Source organism: Sinocyclocheilus anshuiensis, unplaced genomic scaffold, assembly GCF_001515605.1.
Source record: "Sinocyclocheilus anshuiensis isolate Anshui unplaced genomic scaffold, SAMN03320099.WGS_v1.1 scaffold1212, whole genome shotgun sequence".
Classification (NCBI taxonomy): domain Eukaryota; kingdom Metazoa; phylum Chordata; class Actinopteri; order Cypriniformes; family Cyprinidae; genus Sinocyclocheilus; species Sinocyclocheilus anshuiensis.
This window is the reverse complement of record NW_015547696.1, coordinates 238,094-252,362: the sequence shown is the minus strand read 5'-3', so window position 1 is coordinate 252,362 and position 14,269 is coordinate 238,094. Positions and strand designations below refer to the sequence as shown.

Genomic DNA, 14,269 nt, shown 5'->3' with positions numbered 1-14,269 from the left:
AAGCTGCAGTCTGTAAGTTTTGCCTCTTTGTCGCCATCTCTGTTTGAAACCTGCAATTGCAGTTGTGGAATTATCTTCCTTGCGTGGGTTGTGCTCCGGCACGGCTCCAGCGCGGATGAATCTAATGTTTTGAGGAGTATGTGTGGCAGTCTGTCACTGCACCAGTGTGGATATTTACTGTACTTCGGAATCACAGATTCTAGCCTACGTCTTGGAATATATGACCCAATCATAAACACATAATCCTTTCTGGATTACAATCCGCCATCAAAATGATAAATGTAATTATTCCAGCTGCTGTGAGATAAGGCTGACGATCCACCACCTGCAGCATCTGCACATGCGTTATAGCCTTTTAGCCGGGACTCAGTCTTTATGTTTACAGATGTGACGTAATGACACAGTGCCATGCTCGAATTTCCCACGAAAACCTACCCATATCACTCAAATTAGAAAACATTATTATAAGCTAACCGTTGTGAATCGGGCTAAAGTAAGGCGATAGTTTCGAACACTGGCTGGTTATGTACTTGCTCAAATATTGATTTCGGATCATTTTTAGCCAAAAAAAGTTACGGACTGCAGCTTTAACTGCATCATCAAGATATTTGAAGTACACTAAGAATAGAAAAGTACAAAATTGGGCCACCTCTGGTTCCCTCATAGGAACTTTGCCTTGCTACTGATTATCGCTGCAGGAAAGTGTTGACTGTAGACATAATTAATTCTAAAGAAGAACCTAAGAATCTGTTTTGATGATATCTATAAGCGTGTAGATGAAAGGGAAAGGGAAATGCACACGAGAAAGCACTCAGCCTGACACTCCTACATCCTCAAAATCCAACATCTAACAAAATCTGCTGCTTGAGCTCTTTTAAAAGAAAGACACTGAAAAAAATGTATAGATGCCTTAAAAAACATACATACCTATTTTTAATTTCCGTAGATCTGTAAAACATAAAATGAAAGATTTTGGAGAAAGATCATCAATATTCCTACTAGAAGTGGTACAGATGTATTTTGTAAGAGTCAGCGTGGGTTCAGGTGTTTTTCTTTACCTTTCAGTGACCACTCCTTCCTCTTCATTGATCGAACACTCATCATACTCTCACTCTCTGCTAATGTCGACACTGCCATAGAAACCACACACATACAAAGACACTCTTATAAGGTTCTCTTCATAAGTGACTTTCTGTCACACATGCATTCTGTGGTAACACTTTGAAATACTCTTCCATCATCAATGAATAACTACGCAGTAGTAACTACTATGAACTACAAGAAGCTCTGATTAAAGCATAGGTAAATAATAGCAATGCAGTAGTTCACTTTCAGCTAATCAGTAACTACTATTCTTTCATGCCTCCCAGAGAATTACAAAGAAACAATATATAAATAACGTGAAAATGCAAAATGCTTAAAAATGCAAAAAGTTACCGATTAGTTAATAGTGAACTAACTGAGTGCTATTACTTACTAGTCTGTTAATCAGAGTTGCTATGGCAAGCCGTTTTGACTTTTATTCATTCTCAGGATATACGGCTTGCCATAGAGTTTCTTGTTAGTTAACCGTAGTGTGCTGTTAATATTGTGTTACTCATTTGTTCCTGTGTGGTTATTTATTAATGACGGAACAGTATTCCAAAGTGTTTGTCATTCTGTTCCTTAGCACTATGCAATGTAATGCAACTAATGCGGTGTTACTGCATTTATCACACGGCAGTGTCTCACCAGAGTGCCGGTAATGCACTTCCCCACAGCGTATGTCATCCAGTCTTTCCCGGATCTCTCCTAAAGCTGCTTTGACGTCCCCAAATGAGAAGCGTAGGGTCAGCTCATCCACCTCACGCATGTCCATATCTGAGTCCAGCAAGGGACTGTTGGCTTCCTCAAAACTCTGTCATCATAAAAAGATGATCATATTCAAAAAGAATCTGGTGGAATGGAACACGATGAAGATAAAACACCGTATGTTGAGGTATACTGAAATGTAGTAATGAGACTGAGCGAGTATCTGGTTCATTAGGGATCCTGCCCCTCATCCACAATCTGTGGTTTCTGCAGATCATTCTATGCACACATCTAGCTTCTGCCACTCAGAGGACAGCTGTAACATTTGTGTGTAGGGTGACAGGGGCAATTCAGATACAACATTATTCAAAATGACACTTATTTAGCACATGCTCTCCCTGTCAGAGCCAGACAAAGATTGTTGATGTCCCCCTTGCCTCTCATTCGTCCACCTTTCTGCCTCAATTATTCTGAGAACAACACTCCCCTCTGAGACAGTAAACACGTATCTGATCACAACAGTTGAGCACAAACTCAAATAAATATGCCTAATATAAATAGCAAATGCAAACATCTTGGGCCTTTTGTCATCTGTCACTCACTCAGTGATGTTGTGACACTAGGCCTCACTCTTGGGAGCCCCAAACACCTCTGATACTTCAGAAAAGACCAATGAGAACTGACGAGGGGAATTTACATTTCACTCCTCCGGACATACAGGTATATAAAAGGCAGCTTGCTCCACTCATTCAGATTTGCTCTTCAGTGCCGAGAAGACGTGTCTTTGATTCTCTCTTCATTCACCTCTGCCTAGAAGCTTTGTTGGATTCCTGTACAGCACATTTCAGCGGTTCTCTCTCCCACACACACCATTAAGTGCAAGAGAATTCTCTTTCAACGAGCAGTTCAAAGAAAAATGTTCTCTAATAACAGAAATTCTCCATGAAAGAGAAATTTCTTCTAAAAGAGTCACACTGATAAAAATGTTGTTTTAAAGATGCCATTTCGTCAGTGGGTCGTCTGGATGCAGTCTCTCCCTCAGATGGCCACGATCACTGCAACAGTTGTTTGGGCCCAGCCCATGCTGACCAGAATCTAATCTCTCTGTCAATCTATTTCTCGTTAGCCACAGCTCAGCCTGAAGATGAGCTGTCAGTCGTAGCATCAGAGGGTGATGTTGACCTTTTAATGTTGAAGACTTACCTGGGTCTGGGTCCTCATTTCATTTTACATCAAATATCCTACAGTTCAGCTTAGAAGTAATGCCATTACTGTAAAGTAATACAGTTTTGTTTATACTGTTTTTGTGACGCACTGTGATGGTTTCACCTTTCCACCAGAGAAGGACTAAACAACCCGTTCTCACTCCGAAGTCATCAGAAACTGAAGCATGTTCAAGTGCCTTGCACATCACTATTAAGACCCTAAAGGTACCGCCTGGCTTTGTTATATAGACGAACTAGGAACACCATAGCGTTTGAGGAAAAGACCCAAAAATGATCGTGTCTCCATCCGCTGTAATGCTCAGTCATCCACACATTCAAAAATCGCGCCTAAAGAAGCAGTATGTCAGCTTTGACTGAAAAATGCCATTGACTCGTGACCAATCGCATCATATTAAAAGATTTATCTTTTGAATGAGATGTGACTGCGTTAATGGAGCATGAACATTTTCAGCAGTTAAAACCTTAAATTTCATTTTAAGTTTCTCACATAAAGATATTGTATGGCATCAGAAGACTTGAAATGTAGGCTACCATGCATCGTTTGTGTGTGTGTATGTATATACTGTATATTTTATATTATATATATTTGTCAGCTTTTGCAGTACATTACTGTGGTTGTATTTTTATCTGCTTGTTCTGTGAGGGTTCGGGTGGGGTTAAGTTAGGGGTTATTATAAATGTTACATTAGGTTAGGGGCTAGTATAAATATAAAATTTTACAGATGTACGCAAAAAATTAAATATGTAATCAGTTTTATTCTACAAATAAAGACATTTGTGGAGACATTTTAGCCAGAAAACTATAATGATGAGAGATGCATAAAACAAGCACTTGTAATGAAGTTCCTACTTTGTGGATGTAGTGACACGTAGTGTCTTCATAGTGACATGCAAGGCACTTGACCGTAATTCAGTGTTTGATGCCTTGGGAGTGAGAATGGGTTACAATAAAAGGATGAAGGAATGGATGTGGTTAACAAAAAAAAAACCACACACATAATCTCGGGTATTTGTTGTAAGACTGCATCTTTGTACCTGAAGGAAGCCGATATGGTCATCTGAAATAGCCTGTGCCTCTAGTCGACCTCTGCGCTCTTGCAGCTGCGCTAACTTTGTCTCGAGCTGGGTGACGATGCTTTGTCCTCGTCCAATCACAGCCTCTCTCTTCTCCTCAATCCCGCCCACCAGCTCGCTGCGGATGCGATCTACCGAGTGTGTGACGTCAGACAGGAGCTGCTCCACCTCGGACAGCTCAGCCTGAGCGTAGCTCTGTGAAAGACACTGTACATGACAAACCTGCACTGCAAACATAATGAGCACCATTCAAATGGACAGTTCAAAATATTTTCAGTACAGATGTTTATTAAAAGAATGATTTTAGCAAAGTTTTTGAAATAAGTGGTGACAAATGATTAAACATCACTAAAAAAAAACAGTAAAAAAGTAATTTTTACGGTTTTTCACAGTAAATTTTAAATCTATAGCTCTTCACACAATTAAAGACAATTATACAAGATTTATTCGTCTGTATGCTGTAAACTTCAATGACAATAAAGCTTGACTATAGTTTTAAAATACCTGCAAGGCATGTAGTTTGCTCTTCAGCTCAGTTAGCTGGGCATTTCTTTTGTCAATACATGTCTGAAGGTCCAGTTCTGTTTTCCCCAGGAGTCTCTATGAGGTGAGAAAAAAAATGAAGTCTCTTAGATTTAAAATCTCTCTTTCCCTCAGTCTTCTGTGAAGGACTAAATATCAGCCATAAATGATAAAGTCCACACCTTGTCTCTATGATGTTCTGCTGCTGAAACACAGCTGTGGCCCTGAAAGGCCTCAGAGGATGCCATGATACGGCTGGGTCATAGGTCTCTCTTTATGGTTAGGTGTTATTTAAACATTTCATGGAAGTCAAAAGTGTCACAAGAACACATCTATGTCTCTACAATGTTCTGATCCACAGATATTCCCCTGATGCTTTTTTCAGTGTAAAGGCACTTTCACACCGAGTGCGAAACGATTGATCGCCTTCTGCTAATTCTCGCCTACACTCTAGGTGGCACTGACCAACAATGCATTTTTCCTCAGTTACAGTATGTATCTCGTATATGGAGTTAACAGGCTTGTTCGAGATGCATCGGCGCTGCACAGACCGATCTGCGTATGACATCAAAATACCACGAGAGCGATTCAAAAGCTTAAAGAGTCATCTGCTCTCCAATCATACATACAGAATCATAGCTCAATGGTGTGGGATGAGTAAGGTGTCAAAGTTTTGTCCAGACCAAGAATATGAGATAATAACAGTGATGCTTTGCTACAGCAACATTCTTTTGAGTAGAATACAAAATTATGTTGGCATTAGTGGAATTGCATTGTCATGGTTCAAATCTTGACCATCATCAATTCGTAGCAGTAAATGACGAGATATCATATCGATCACAAGTACAGTATGGAGTGCCACAAGGCTCAGTACTAGGACCGTTGCTTTTCACACTTTACATGTTACCCTTGGGAGATATCATCAGAAAACACGGTGTTAGCTTTCACTGCTATGCTGATGATACTCAGCTCTATATTTCTTTGCGGCCCAACGAAACATTTCAGTTCGCAAAACTATGCATTTGTTAATTATGGTAATTATTGTTAATTATATGTTAATTATTGGACCAAAAACCTCCGCACGTAATAACCTGGAACACGGTCTAACACTTGATGACTGCTCTGTCAATTCCTCGTCATCAGTTAGGAACCTAGGTGTGTTATTTGATTGCAATCTGTCCTGGTAACACTTTATTTTAAGTCCACTTTAGACATTCTACTACCTATAAACAAATTTGCCACTACATGTCAACCAGCAGTCATTATAGTATTAGTAGACTCTCTGCTTAATATCTACTAACACTTTATTTTGATGGTTGCTCAACAGATGTTCTACTGACTATAAGTAACTTTGCAAATACGGCAACTTATTCTACTAACCTAACAGGCTACAAATGCTAAAAAGTTAGTTGACATGTAGTTGCAGTGTTACTTACAGTTAGTAGAATGTCTAGGACTATCGAAATAAAGTGTAAATTATTTCCTTTGAAAGTCATGGGTAACACTTTATAATAGCTTTCATTAATAAATCATTAACGAACATTATATAATGCTTGATGGATCATTAGTTAATATATATTCAAAGAGTTAGAAACGTGAGATAATGTGCTTGTTAATGTTTGCTAATAAACGTATTAAACATTAGATAATGTTCAAACAAATCATTATTTCATGAAAGTTAAAATGCTTACAAATGTCATTAAACTTCTAATTCATATGATCAAGCAGTCATTGAAAATCTACAAGTGATTTTAACAGATGTTATGCCATGATTAAAAACTTGTGTTAATGCACAACACTTTAGCTGCTGTTGAGGTTTGACACGGGTAAGTTAGGGACAGGTTTGGTGGGATGGGTTGGTTTAAGGGTTGGTTAAGGAGTCAGAAGTGTACAGGGGTCAATGTGGTTATTATAAGGGAACACGGTTCAATCTGTTTACATTATATTGTTTTGACAAATGAACAAGTATTTTCTTTTTAAAAAATGAGTTTTCCCCTGTTTATTTATGATTCAAGGAATGTCCTGTTTAATGATATATTGAAGAGTAGCATACTAATGTGAGTGTTGAGGTGATCCAAACATTTTTGCACCAAAATTACAATCTGTTATGTCTTTAGTAAGCATTGAGCTAAACTTAACCTGCCACCCTTTACACAAACCTTCATAAAGCAGCTAAAAGTCCAATCCCCGTAAAGATACTAAATGATTAGTAATCGTTTATAAACATTTACAAATGATCAAGAATTTCCACTTTAGATTGGCTGCTGCAAAAACATGAACAAATGATTAATAGATTATTTGTTAAGATGTGTAAATAGAGGTCTACACAACAAACAAAACCAACAAATGAAGATCATATGAACTGAAAGTTTACTGACATTTGTGAGCATTAACAAGAACATGATCTCATATTTGTAGATATGTGAATATACTGTATATTAACTAATGATCTGTTAAGCATTATAGAATGTTTGTTAATGATTTATACATGAAAGTTATTATAAAGTGTTACCAAGTCATGTTTCTAGCATTTGTAAAACTGCATTTTTCCATCTCAAAAATATATCTAAATTACGACCTATGCTCTCAATGTCAAATGTAGAAATGTTAATCCATGCGTTTATGACCTCAAGGTTAGATTATTGTAATGCTTTATTGGGTGGTTGTTCTGCACGCTTAATAAATAAACTCCAGCTGGTCCAAAATGCAGCAGCTAGAGTTCTTACTAGAACCAGGAAGTATGACCATATTAGCCCGGTTCTGTCAACACTGCACTGGTTACCTATTAAACATCGTATAGATTTTTAAATCTTGCTAATTACTTATAAAGCCCTGAATGGTTTAGCACCTCAGTACTTGAGCGAGCTCATATCACATTATAGTCCTCCACATTCACTGCGTTCTCAAAACTCTGGCCATTTGATAATACCTAGAATATCAAAATCAACTGCGGGCGGCAGATCCTTTTCCTATTTAGCGCCCAAACTCTGGAATAACCTACCTAACATTGTTCGGGAGGCAGACACACTCTGTCAGTTTAAATCTAGATTAAAGACCCATCTCTTTAACCTGGCATACACATAACACACTAACACATTTCTAATATTCAAATCCGTTAAAGTATTGTTAGGCTGCATTAATTAGGTCAACCGGAACCGGGAACACTTTCCATAACACCCGATGTACTTGCTACATCGCTAGAAGAATGGCATCTACGCTAATATTAGTCTGTTTCTCTTTTATTCCGAGGTACGTTGGGGACGCTTAATTTCTGGCGATATTGTTGACTTGATTGCACAGAAACTATTGAAGAGAGCTGAACTGGATGAGGACAACACTGAATCATCAATGAACTGACTTTAGCTGAAAAATTGACTCTTTGTTATTGTCCTCTTGCATTATTGACCAACTACAGTATGTTCCTGTTTGACACTGTAAAGCTGCTTTGACACAACCAGTTTTGTATAAAGTGCTATACAAATAAAGGTGGAGAAAAAAAGAAAGAAAGCAAGCTCCACTAAGAGGAAGAACAACAAATACAATGATAAAAAGAACACTAAGAAAAACAATAGGTGTTTTTTAGCACCTTTAGTGCTCTGCTCCTAAATATAGATTAGTAATGTTAAAGTGATAGTTCACCCAAAAATGAAAATTCTGTCATCATTTATTAAACCTCATGTCATTCCAAACCTGTATGAGATTTTTTTTTTTTGTTGAAGACAAAAGAAGATATTTTTGAAGATATTATGAAGCAAATGTAACCAAACAGTTGATGTTAGCCATTGACTTCCATAGTATATATATATATATATATTCATATTTTTATATTTAAATGGAAAATTGAATATTATTCTGAAGAAAGAAACTGATACAGGTTTGGAACAACTTGAGGGTGAGTAAAAAAATGACACGGAATTATCATTTTTGGATGATCTATCCCTTCTTGTCTCTTGCCATTGTAGTTTTGAGCTGCAGTGAAAACATGTTTCCACATTATCATTATTCTAAAAAGAGAAACGGTTACCTGCTTGCTAGCGCGTTCTGTCTGCACTGAGACTGTGGTGTGTGTGCGGTGTTCCTCCAGCACACAGATCGCACAAATACACTTTTGATCCGTGCGACAGTAAACCTCCATCAGCCGGTGGTGCTCCTGGCAGGTTCGGCCTCGCAGGGCCTCATGAGGATCCAGCAGTTGATGGGAGGCGTAGAACAACGTCTGCTGATGTGGCAGTACATGAATCTCACAGTATGACGCAGTGCACGTCAGACAGGAGCTGACAGCTTTCTTTTTCTTGCCACTGCAGACGTCACATAAAATCTGCTCTGCATCAGCTAGCAAAGCTCCGGTAATAACCGCTTTTTGCCTTGGCTTCGGTTGAGGAGGCCCATCATAGTGCATCTCTTTATATTTCTGGGTGATATGTGCAAACACACGGTTTATGCTGAGCTCAGGGCGCTCCTCAAACACCCGTTTGCACAGTGGGCAGGTGCAGACGGAGCTGGAGGCCCAGTAGCCCCCGATGCAGCCCTGGCAGAAGTTGTGTCCGCATGGCGTGGAAACAGGCTTACTGAAGAGATCCAGGCAGATGGAGCAGGTCAGCTCCTGCTCAGAGAAAAGATCACTGTCCAGCTGGGCCATCTTGTGCTTCTTTGACTGCCTAGAAAACACAACATATCCAAGTGTTGAAAAATGATCAACCTGTGACTCTGGGGTAGCTGTTGTCTACCGGGGCCACAGTTTTCAATGAATTATTATTGATTTAAATAATATAACTCTAATTGACATTAAAATGCTGGATGTAAAAAAAAACATAAAATCAAGATGTAAACTGAAATCATATTTCTTGCTTATTTAGAGTGTGTAATTTTCCCTGTTTACTGTAATGTAGATGAACTACATCGGGACTGCATCACACCTTAATCAGAGAAAGAACACCGACTGTTGCGTGTGGGCTTGAAAATGTGTTTTCATGATGACGAGTGGTATTTGACTCGGTTTCTAATAATTCCATATAAATGGTCATGTTCAAAATTTCCTGCAGAACTACATACAAACAGAAATGTATTTTGTGTTTGGTGTCGATCAGCAGTGTGCAGTAGGCATACGCATTTGAACTATTTCTATATATTGCTTTGTGTGCAAATTGATGTTAAACATTACAGACATCTGTAGTAACAATCACTTTACAATCAAAAACGTTTGAAAACTTTCATGTGGTACGCAGAACAACGGGTCAGTTTAGGTCATGGCATGGGCTGTCAGGCATTGCTGTCCCGTGGTGGTTTGGAAAACTAATATGGCTGCTTGAGTATTTCCAGTGACTAGTAGTTTCTCCGCTAATAGTTTAGAATTCCATGAGCACTGCAGGCATAGATATCACACTGTCAATCATGACCAAACACGAGCACTAAACCAGCATTAACCAGCATGGGACGTGTAAGCTGGACTTTTCACAGGGAGGTGCCTGGTTTATGAACGCACAATCATGTGGAATTAAATGTGCAGACATATCTCAGAACAAAGGTCATGTGCACAAACATTTTGTAAAATGCTGTAAATCAGGTTTAACAACGTCTGGTTGATGTTCATCACGATCTGATGAAGTGTAGACTCCAAACCAACACCCTGACTGCATGGAAGAACACTAATAGACAGTCTTTACAGTCCAACTCTACGTGTTAAATAAATACATAAAACACTTGAACCTGAACACTAATAAAAGCTTAATGAATTGATACTTTAACAATGAAATGGATTTGTGTTGAGAACTGTGATAATGATTTTTGATATCATGGTTATAAACTCTAGTAAGTAACACCAGCCTTCAAAAGCTATACTGAAAGCAAAGCAGTCTTTATGAATATGACAGATCCACAGCAGCACAGTGAGGACATTCTCAAAGCTCATATAGCTGACTTACCTCTGATTTGTTTCAGATGTTTTGTTGAATGTTGAATTATGCTCCTCTTTTATTGGTGTGCAGTGAATCTTTTTGTCTTGACATTGCAGGTCTCTGTGTGCATGGTGTCTTGTGTATGGCTGTGCGAGCCTGTCCAGTTGAACATGTTTTCCTTTAACACACACAGGGATTGGCCACGGCTCCCAAAAGTAGTCAAGTAAGTCTGACAGGCTAGGCTAGTGCAAATTAGACACAGTGACAATACGTAAGAGGAACAGAAGTGTGTCAGAGAAGGAACATCACCCTTTGAAACATAGGTAGATGTGACAGTGTCAATCAAAGAAAACCACTGAATACTGCATCAAATTACAGAAGGGTCTCTTTCAGATTCAGATGGTTTCTGAGCAGGGATTTTGGAATGCCTTCCACCAGAGGTGTAAAGATAACCTGCAAAACACACGCCCAATATCACTTGAGGCTTAGAGAATCTGATTTTAATAGTACTTAACTAGTATTTAGACTGTAGGCTCAAAGATACTGCAGTTCTCACAATCTAACAACAACAACAAAAAAAAAAACATTGTGAACTTTTATCAAGATACAAACAGCACAGTAGCAGAACAGATGTTTGGCCATTTACTGTTAAATGCATCATAATGCAAAAAACATAGTTGTTCTCCGCATGAAAGACCCACGTCTGGCAGATCAACGTGCTACCTGTTTCTTATCCAACACAGCGAGAAGAACTGTTTGAGAAGTGTAAATGTAAATAGATTATATATTCAGATATACCAAGATGGTGCACTCTTATTACTAAGAAAGAGAGGAAGAGCCACGCCAAATTTGGCGGAATAAGTTCTGCCTTCTAAATAAAAGTCCCACACTATTTGAGCATAGGAAACAACATTTATGAGACAGTTCATGTCAGATTGTGTTGCTGGTTTTTGGTTTTTGTTGTTGAGATTTTTAGGATTTTGCCATTCGGATAGTCTTGGCAAACATGGCAGCTGAGTGAACAGACTTTCATTAAAAGGGAAAGTAAAAACCTGTATTCATGAAAAAATGTAGCCGTGCAGAGTGTAAATGTGGCTAATATCAATGATGTTCCATCCAATTACAAAGTAGCCAAAAAGATACTTACGTAATCACATTTATTGAAAACCTTTACACCACTGCCTTCTGCACATCCACAAAAATAAATGAATACATAAACAAATACATTTTCATTGATAAGCATGGGGTGTAAAGTAGACTATATATCATAGCCACAATATCATAATTTTAATATGCTATGGTATCTGCATATGGTACAGTATTAGCCCTGGGTGGACACTATAGGTGGCACAAGGGGATAAATTTCGCTACACAATAAAGAAAGACAATGTGTCATTCTAAACTTGCAGTTTTATTTATTTATTTTAACTAAAATGTTTAATGAAACTGAAAATAAGGGAAATTAAATGATGAATTTACACTTGTAGTGGACAGCAGGTGACGACTGAAAAGCTTCATTTTGATTTGATCAGGATTTGTGGACCAAAGAATAACTTTTGTCTTCAGATAAACAACACTACCTCTTGTGGAGAGGGGGCTAACATTAACATACAGTAATCTCTGTTCAGGAACTGCTTTGTTCTCCCTCAAGCTTATCATGTGTGGAAGACAGGAATGAGGACTTCAGCATTCCACTGATCAAAGACTGATCTGATCACCACGTGCCTTTTCACTGATCACAGTCCTTCATTCTTGAGACCTAAGTGTGAAGGACTCACCAAACTGGTTCTGGAAAGGACACATCTTCACATGCGTTCACACAAAGTGGACACACAATTGATTAAACCTTCTTCAAATCCATTTATAGAACTGTATATACTTAATGACTGCTGTGTGTGATACAACAATGTATGCAACCTTACCTATTAAGGTATCTGCTGTATATATGAATGCATGGGTCAATGTTCATCATCACCCATTGATGTTTGGTCTTCATATTTTGTGTAGGTTAATCTGGAATTGGTTTGGAAAGTGAATTATGCATAGGAAAAACCTTAAAGACATTGAAAACCTTTTTTTTTTTTGCACTTTATCCATTCTTTGTACCCAATTAGTTGTTAGTTACTCTTGTCTATCCTTTTGTTAATAAAAAAACCCTTTATTACACTTGTGTCTTCCTTGTGTTGATAATTCAGTAAGAAGTTCTACAAGTTAACGATTCTCTACAATCCTTCAGATTGGTCAGACTATAACTTCCTCCAATTTATGTAATTCTTATTTGTTTAACAATCTTACATGGTTGCTCTTTACTGTCAAGGTGAAACTCCTGGCTGGTTCCCCTGCAAAAAGTGTGACCAAAACGAAATATTAACATTAATATTTAAGCCCAAATCCATTACACTGGTGGTGCTACTTAGATTTGAAATCTCTACATTTAGCGGTGCCCCGTGTGAAGCTAGTCAGAGTAGTGCCTTTGTAGAAAGATGGACGGTTCCATCCTATACTTACAAATGGGAGGAACTGCAACGCATTCCAAATGAAAGAGCTAATAGTCATTGCGTCACTGCAGCGGCCGGTAGAAGCTCTGGTTCCCACAGAAGCCTGAGGCTAGACCAGCAAATGTGCATTCGCAGTCATAAGTGATCATTAAAAAGCTCAAAAATAATTTTTTTAATGCTATTTGAGCATAAGAAACAACATTCATGGGGCAGTTCATTTCAGATTTTGTTGATGATTTGAAATATGTAATTTATTTGTGAGTTCACGGGCAGTTTTTGAGATTTCAGGATTCCCCCATTCATTTAGATAGGACTTGGTCTTGGATGAGCTGTCTGGAGGCATTGCAAATATAGATAATGAAATTAATAAAAATTAAACCATTTGATCTTGGTCTTCTACTATCGGCTTGATTGCATGTGATATTCCTTTTATACAACAGTTTAATAAACAATACGTTTCCAACATATCATAATCCTATATTCAAAATGTTATTTTAAAAAAATGTATCTCATAACATTATTTCTGCTATTGTCATTTCAGTGTAAATAGATTTTGATAAATGGTAAGATGGATTTTGTTGATACTGATTTCATTTGATTGGCAACAGTCCTAGTAAAGTTTAGTAGTGCATCTTAATGATCAGAAGTTATCATTTTTATCAGAGGCAGTGGTTCTGGCTGATGAGTGACACGTCAAAAACAAAACATGAAGACGATGCCTAGTAAAACTGTGCAAACACATAAATCGGTCTTCGAAAAACAAAAGAATGTGGCTAAAATAAACAAGTAGCACACAGGAGTTACCTCAAGAGAGAATAGGACAAAACCAGAGTAGACAGATTTAGCTGTGATTAAACCATTCCTCACAAACAGAACTGTTTCTGATTGGGTTGATGAAGATAACCGGTTGATTTTGTGGGATACCGGTGCCACCCAATCTTTCATTAGGCAGGAACTACTGCCTCTATCAACTGAAGCTTACACAGGATCGGATGCACTAGTTTGAGGCGTTGAGCTCCAATTCTTTCCATAAACTAAACTCAGATTTAGTGAAGGTAGTTGTTTGTCAAACGTCCTGTGGATGAAGAACAATTTATCCTCGAAAACACTCTGGCAGGAGATAAAGTTTTCCTTCTCCAGTAGTGACTAAGAATTGTGTGATTCAAACATAGCTCTGCAAATCTGTGTTCACAGAGGCGAAAATGTAAGAAATAGATGACGTGTCTGATCAAATCCTTCAGAGCTTGCACTGTCAGTGGATGGT

General features: G+C 38.2%; 1 protein-coding gene and 1 long non-coding RNA gene across 2 annotated transcripts in view; one reads left to right on the top strand and one right to left on the bottom strand.

Moving 5' to 3' along the window:
- The window catches only part of btr30 (bloodthirsty-related gene family, member 30), a 24,877-nt gene extending 14,278 nt beyond the window's left edge, over positions 1-10,599 (bottom strand). Inside the window, exons 1-7 of the mRNA XM_016506354.1 lie at positions 10,535-10,599; positions 8,638-9,271; positions 4,596-4,691; positions 4,053-4,286; positions 1,732-1,897; positions 1,059-1,130; positions 928-948 (exon numbers count right to left, since the gene is read on the bottom strand). Coding sequence (XP_016361840.1) covers positions 928-948; positions 1,059-1,130; positions 1,732-1,897; positions 4,053-4,286; positions 4,596-4,691; positions 8,638-9,252 — 1,204 coding nt within the window. The 5' untranslated portion in view covers positions 9,253-9,271; positions 10,535-10,599. The remainder of the gene's footprint in view (positions 1-927; positions 949-1,058; positions 1,131-1,731; positions 1,898-4,052; positions 4,287-4,595; positions 4,692-8,637; positions 9,272-10,534) is intronic.
- LOC107703643 (uncharacterized) lies at positions 5,674-11,592 on the top strand. The gene is made up of 3 exons (XR_001635852.1): positions 5,674-5,772; positions 7,247-7,257; positions 11,582-11,592. It is a non-coding gene; the product is annotated as an uncharacterized LOC107703643 (long non-coding RNA).
- Positions 11,593-14,269: the final 2,677 nt, after the last annotated feature.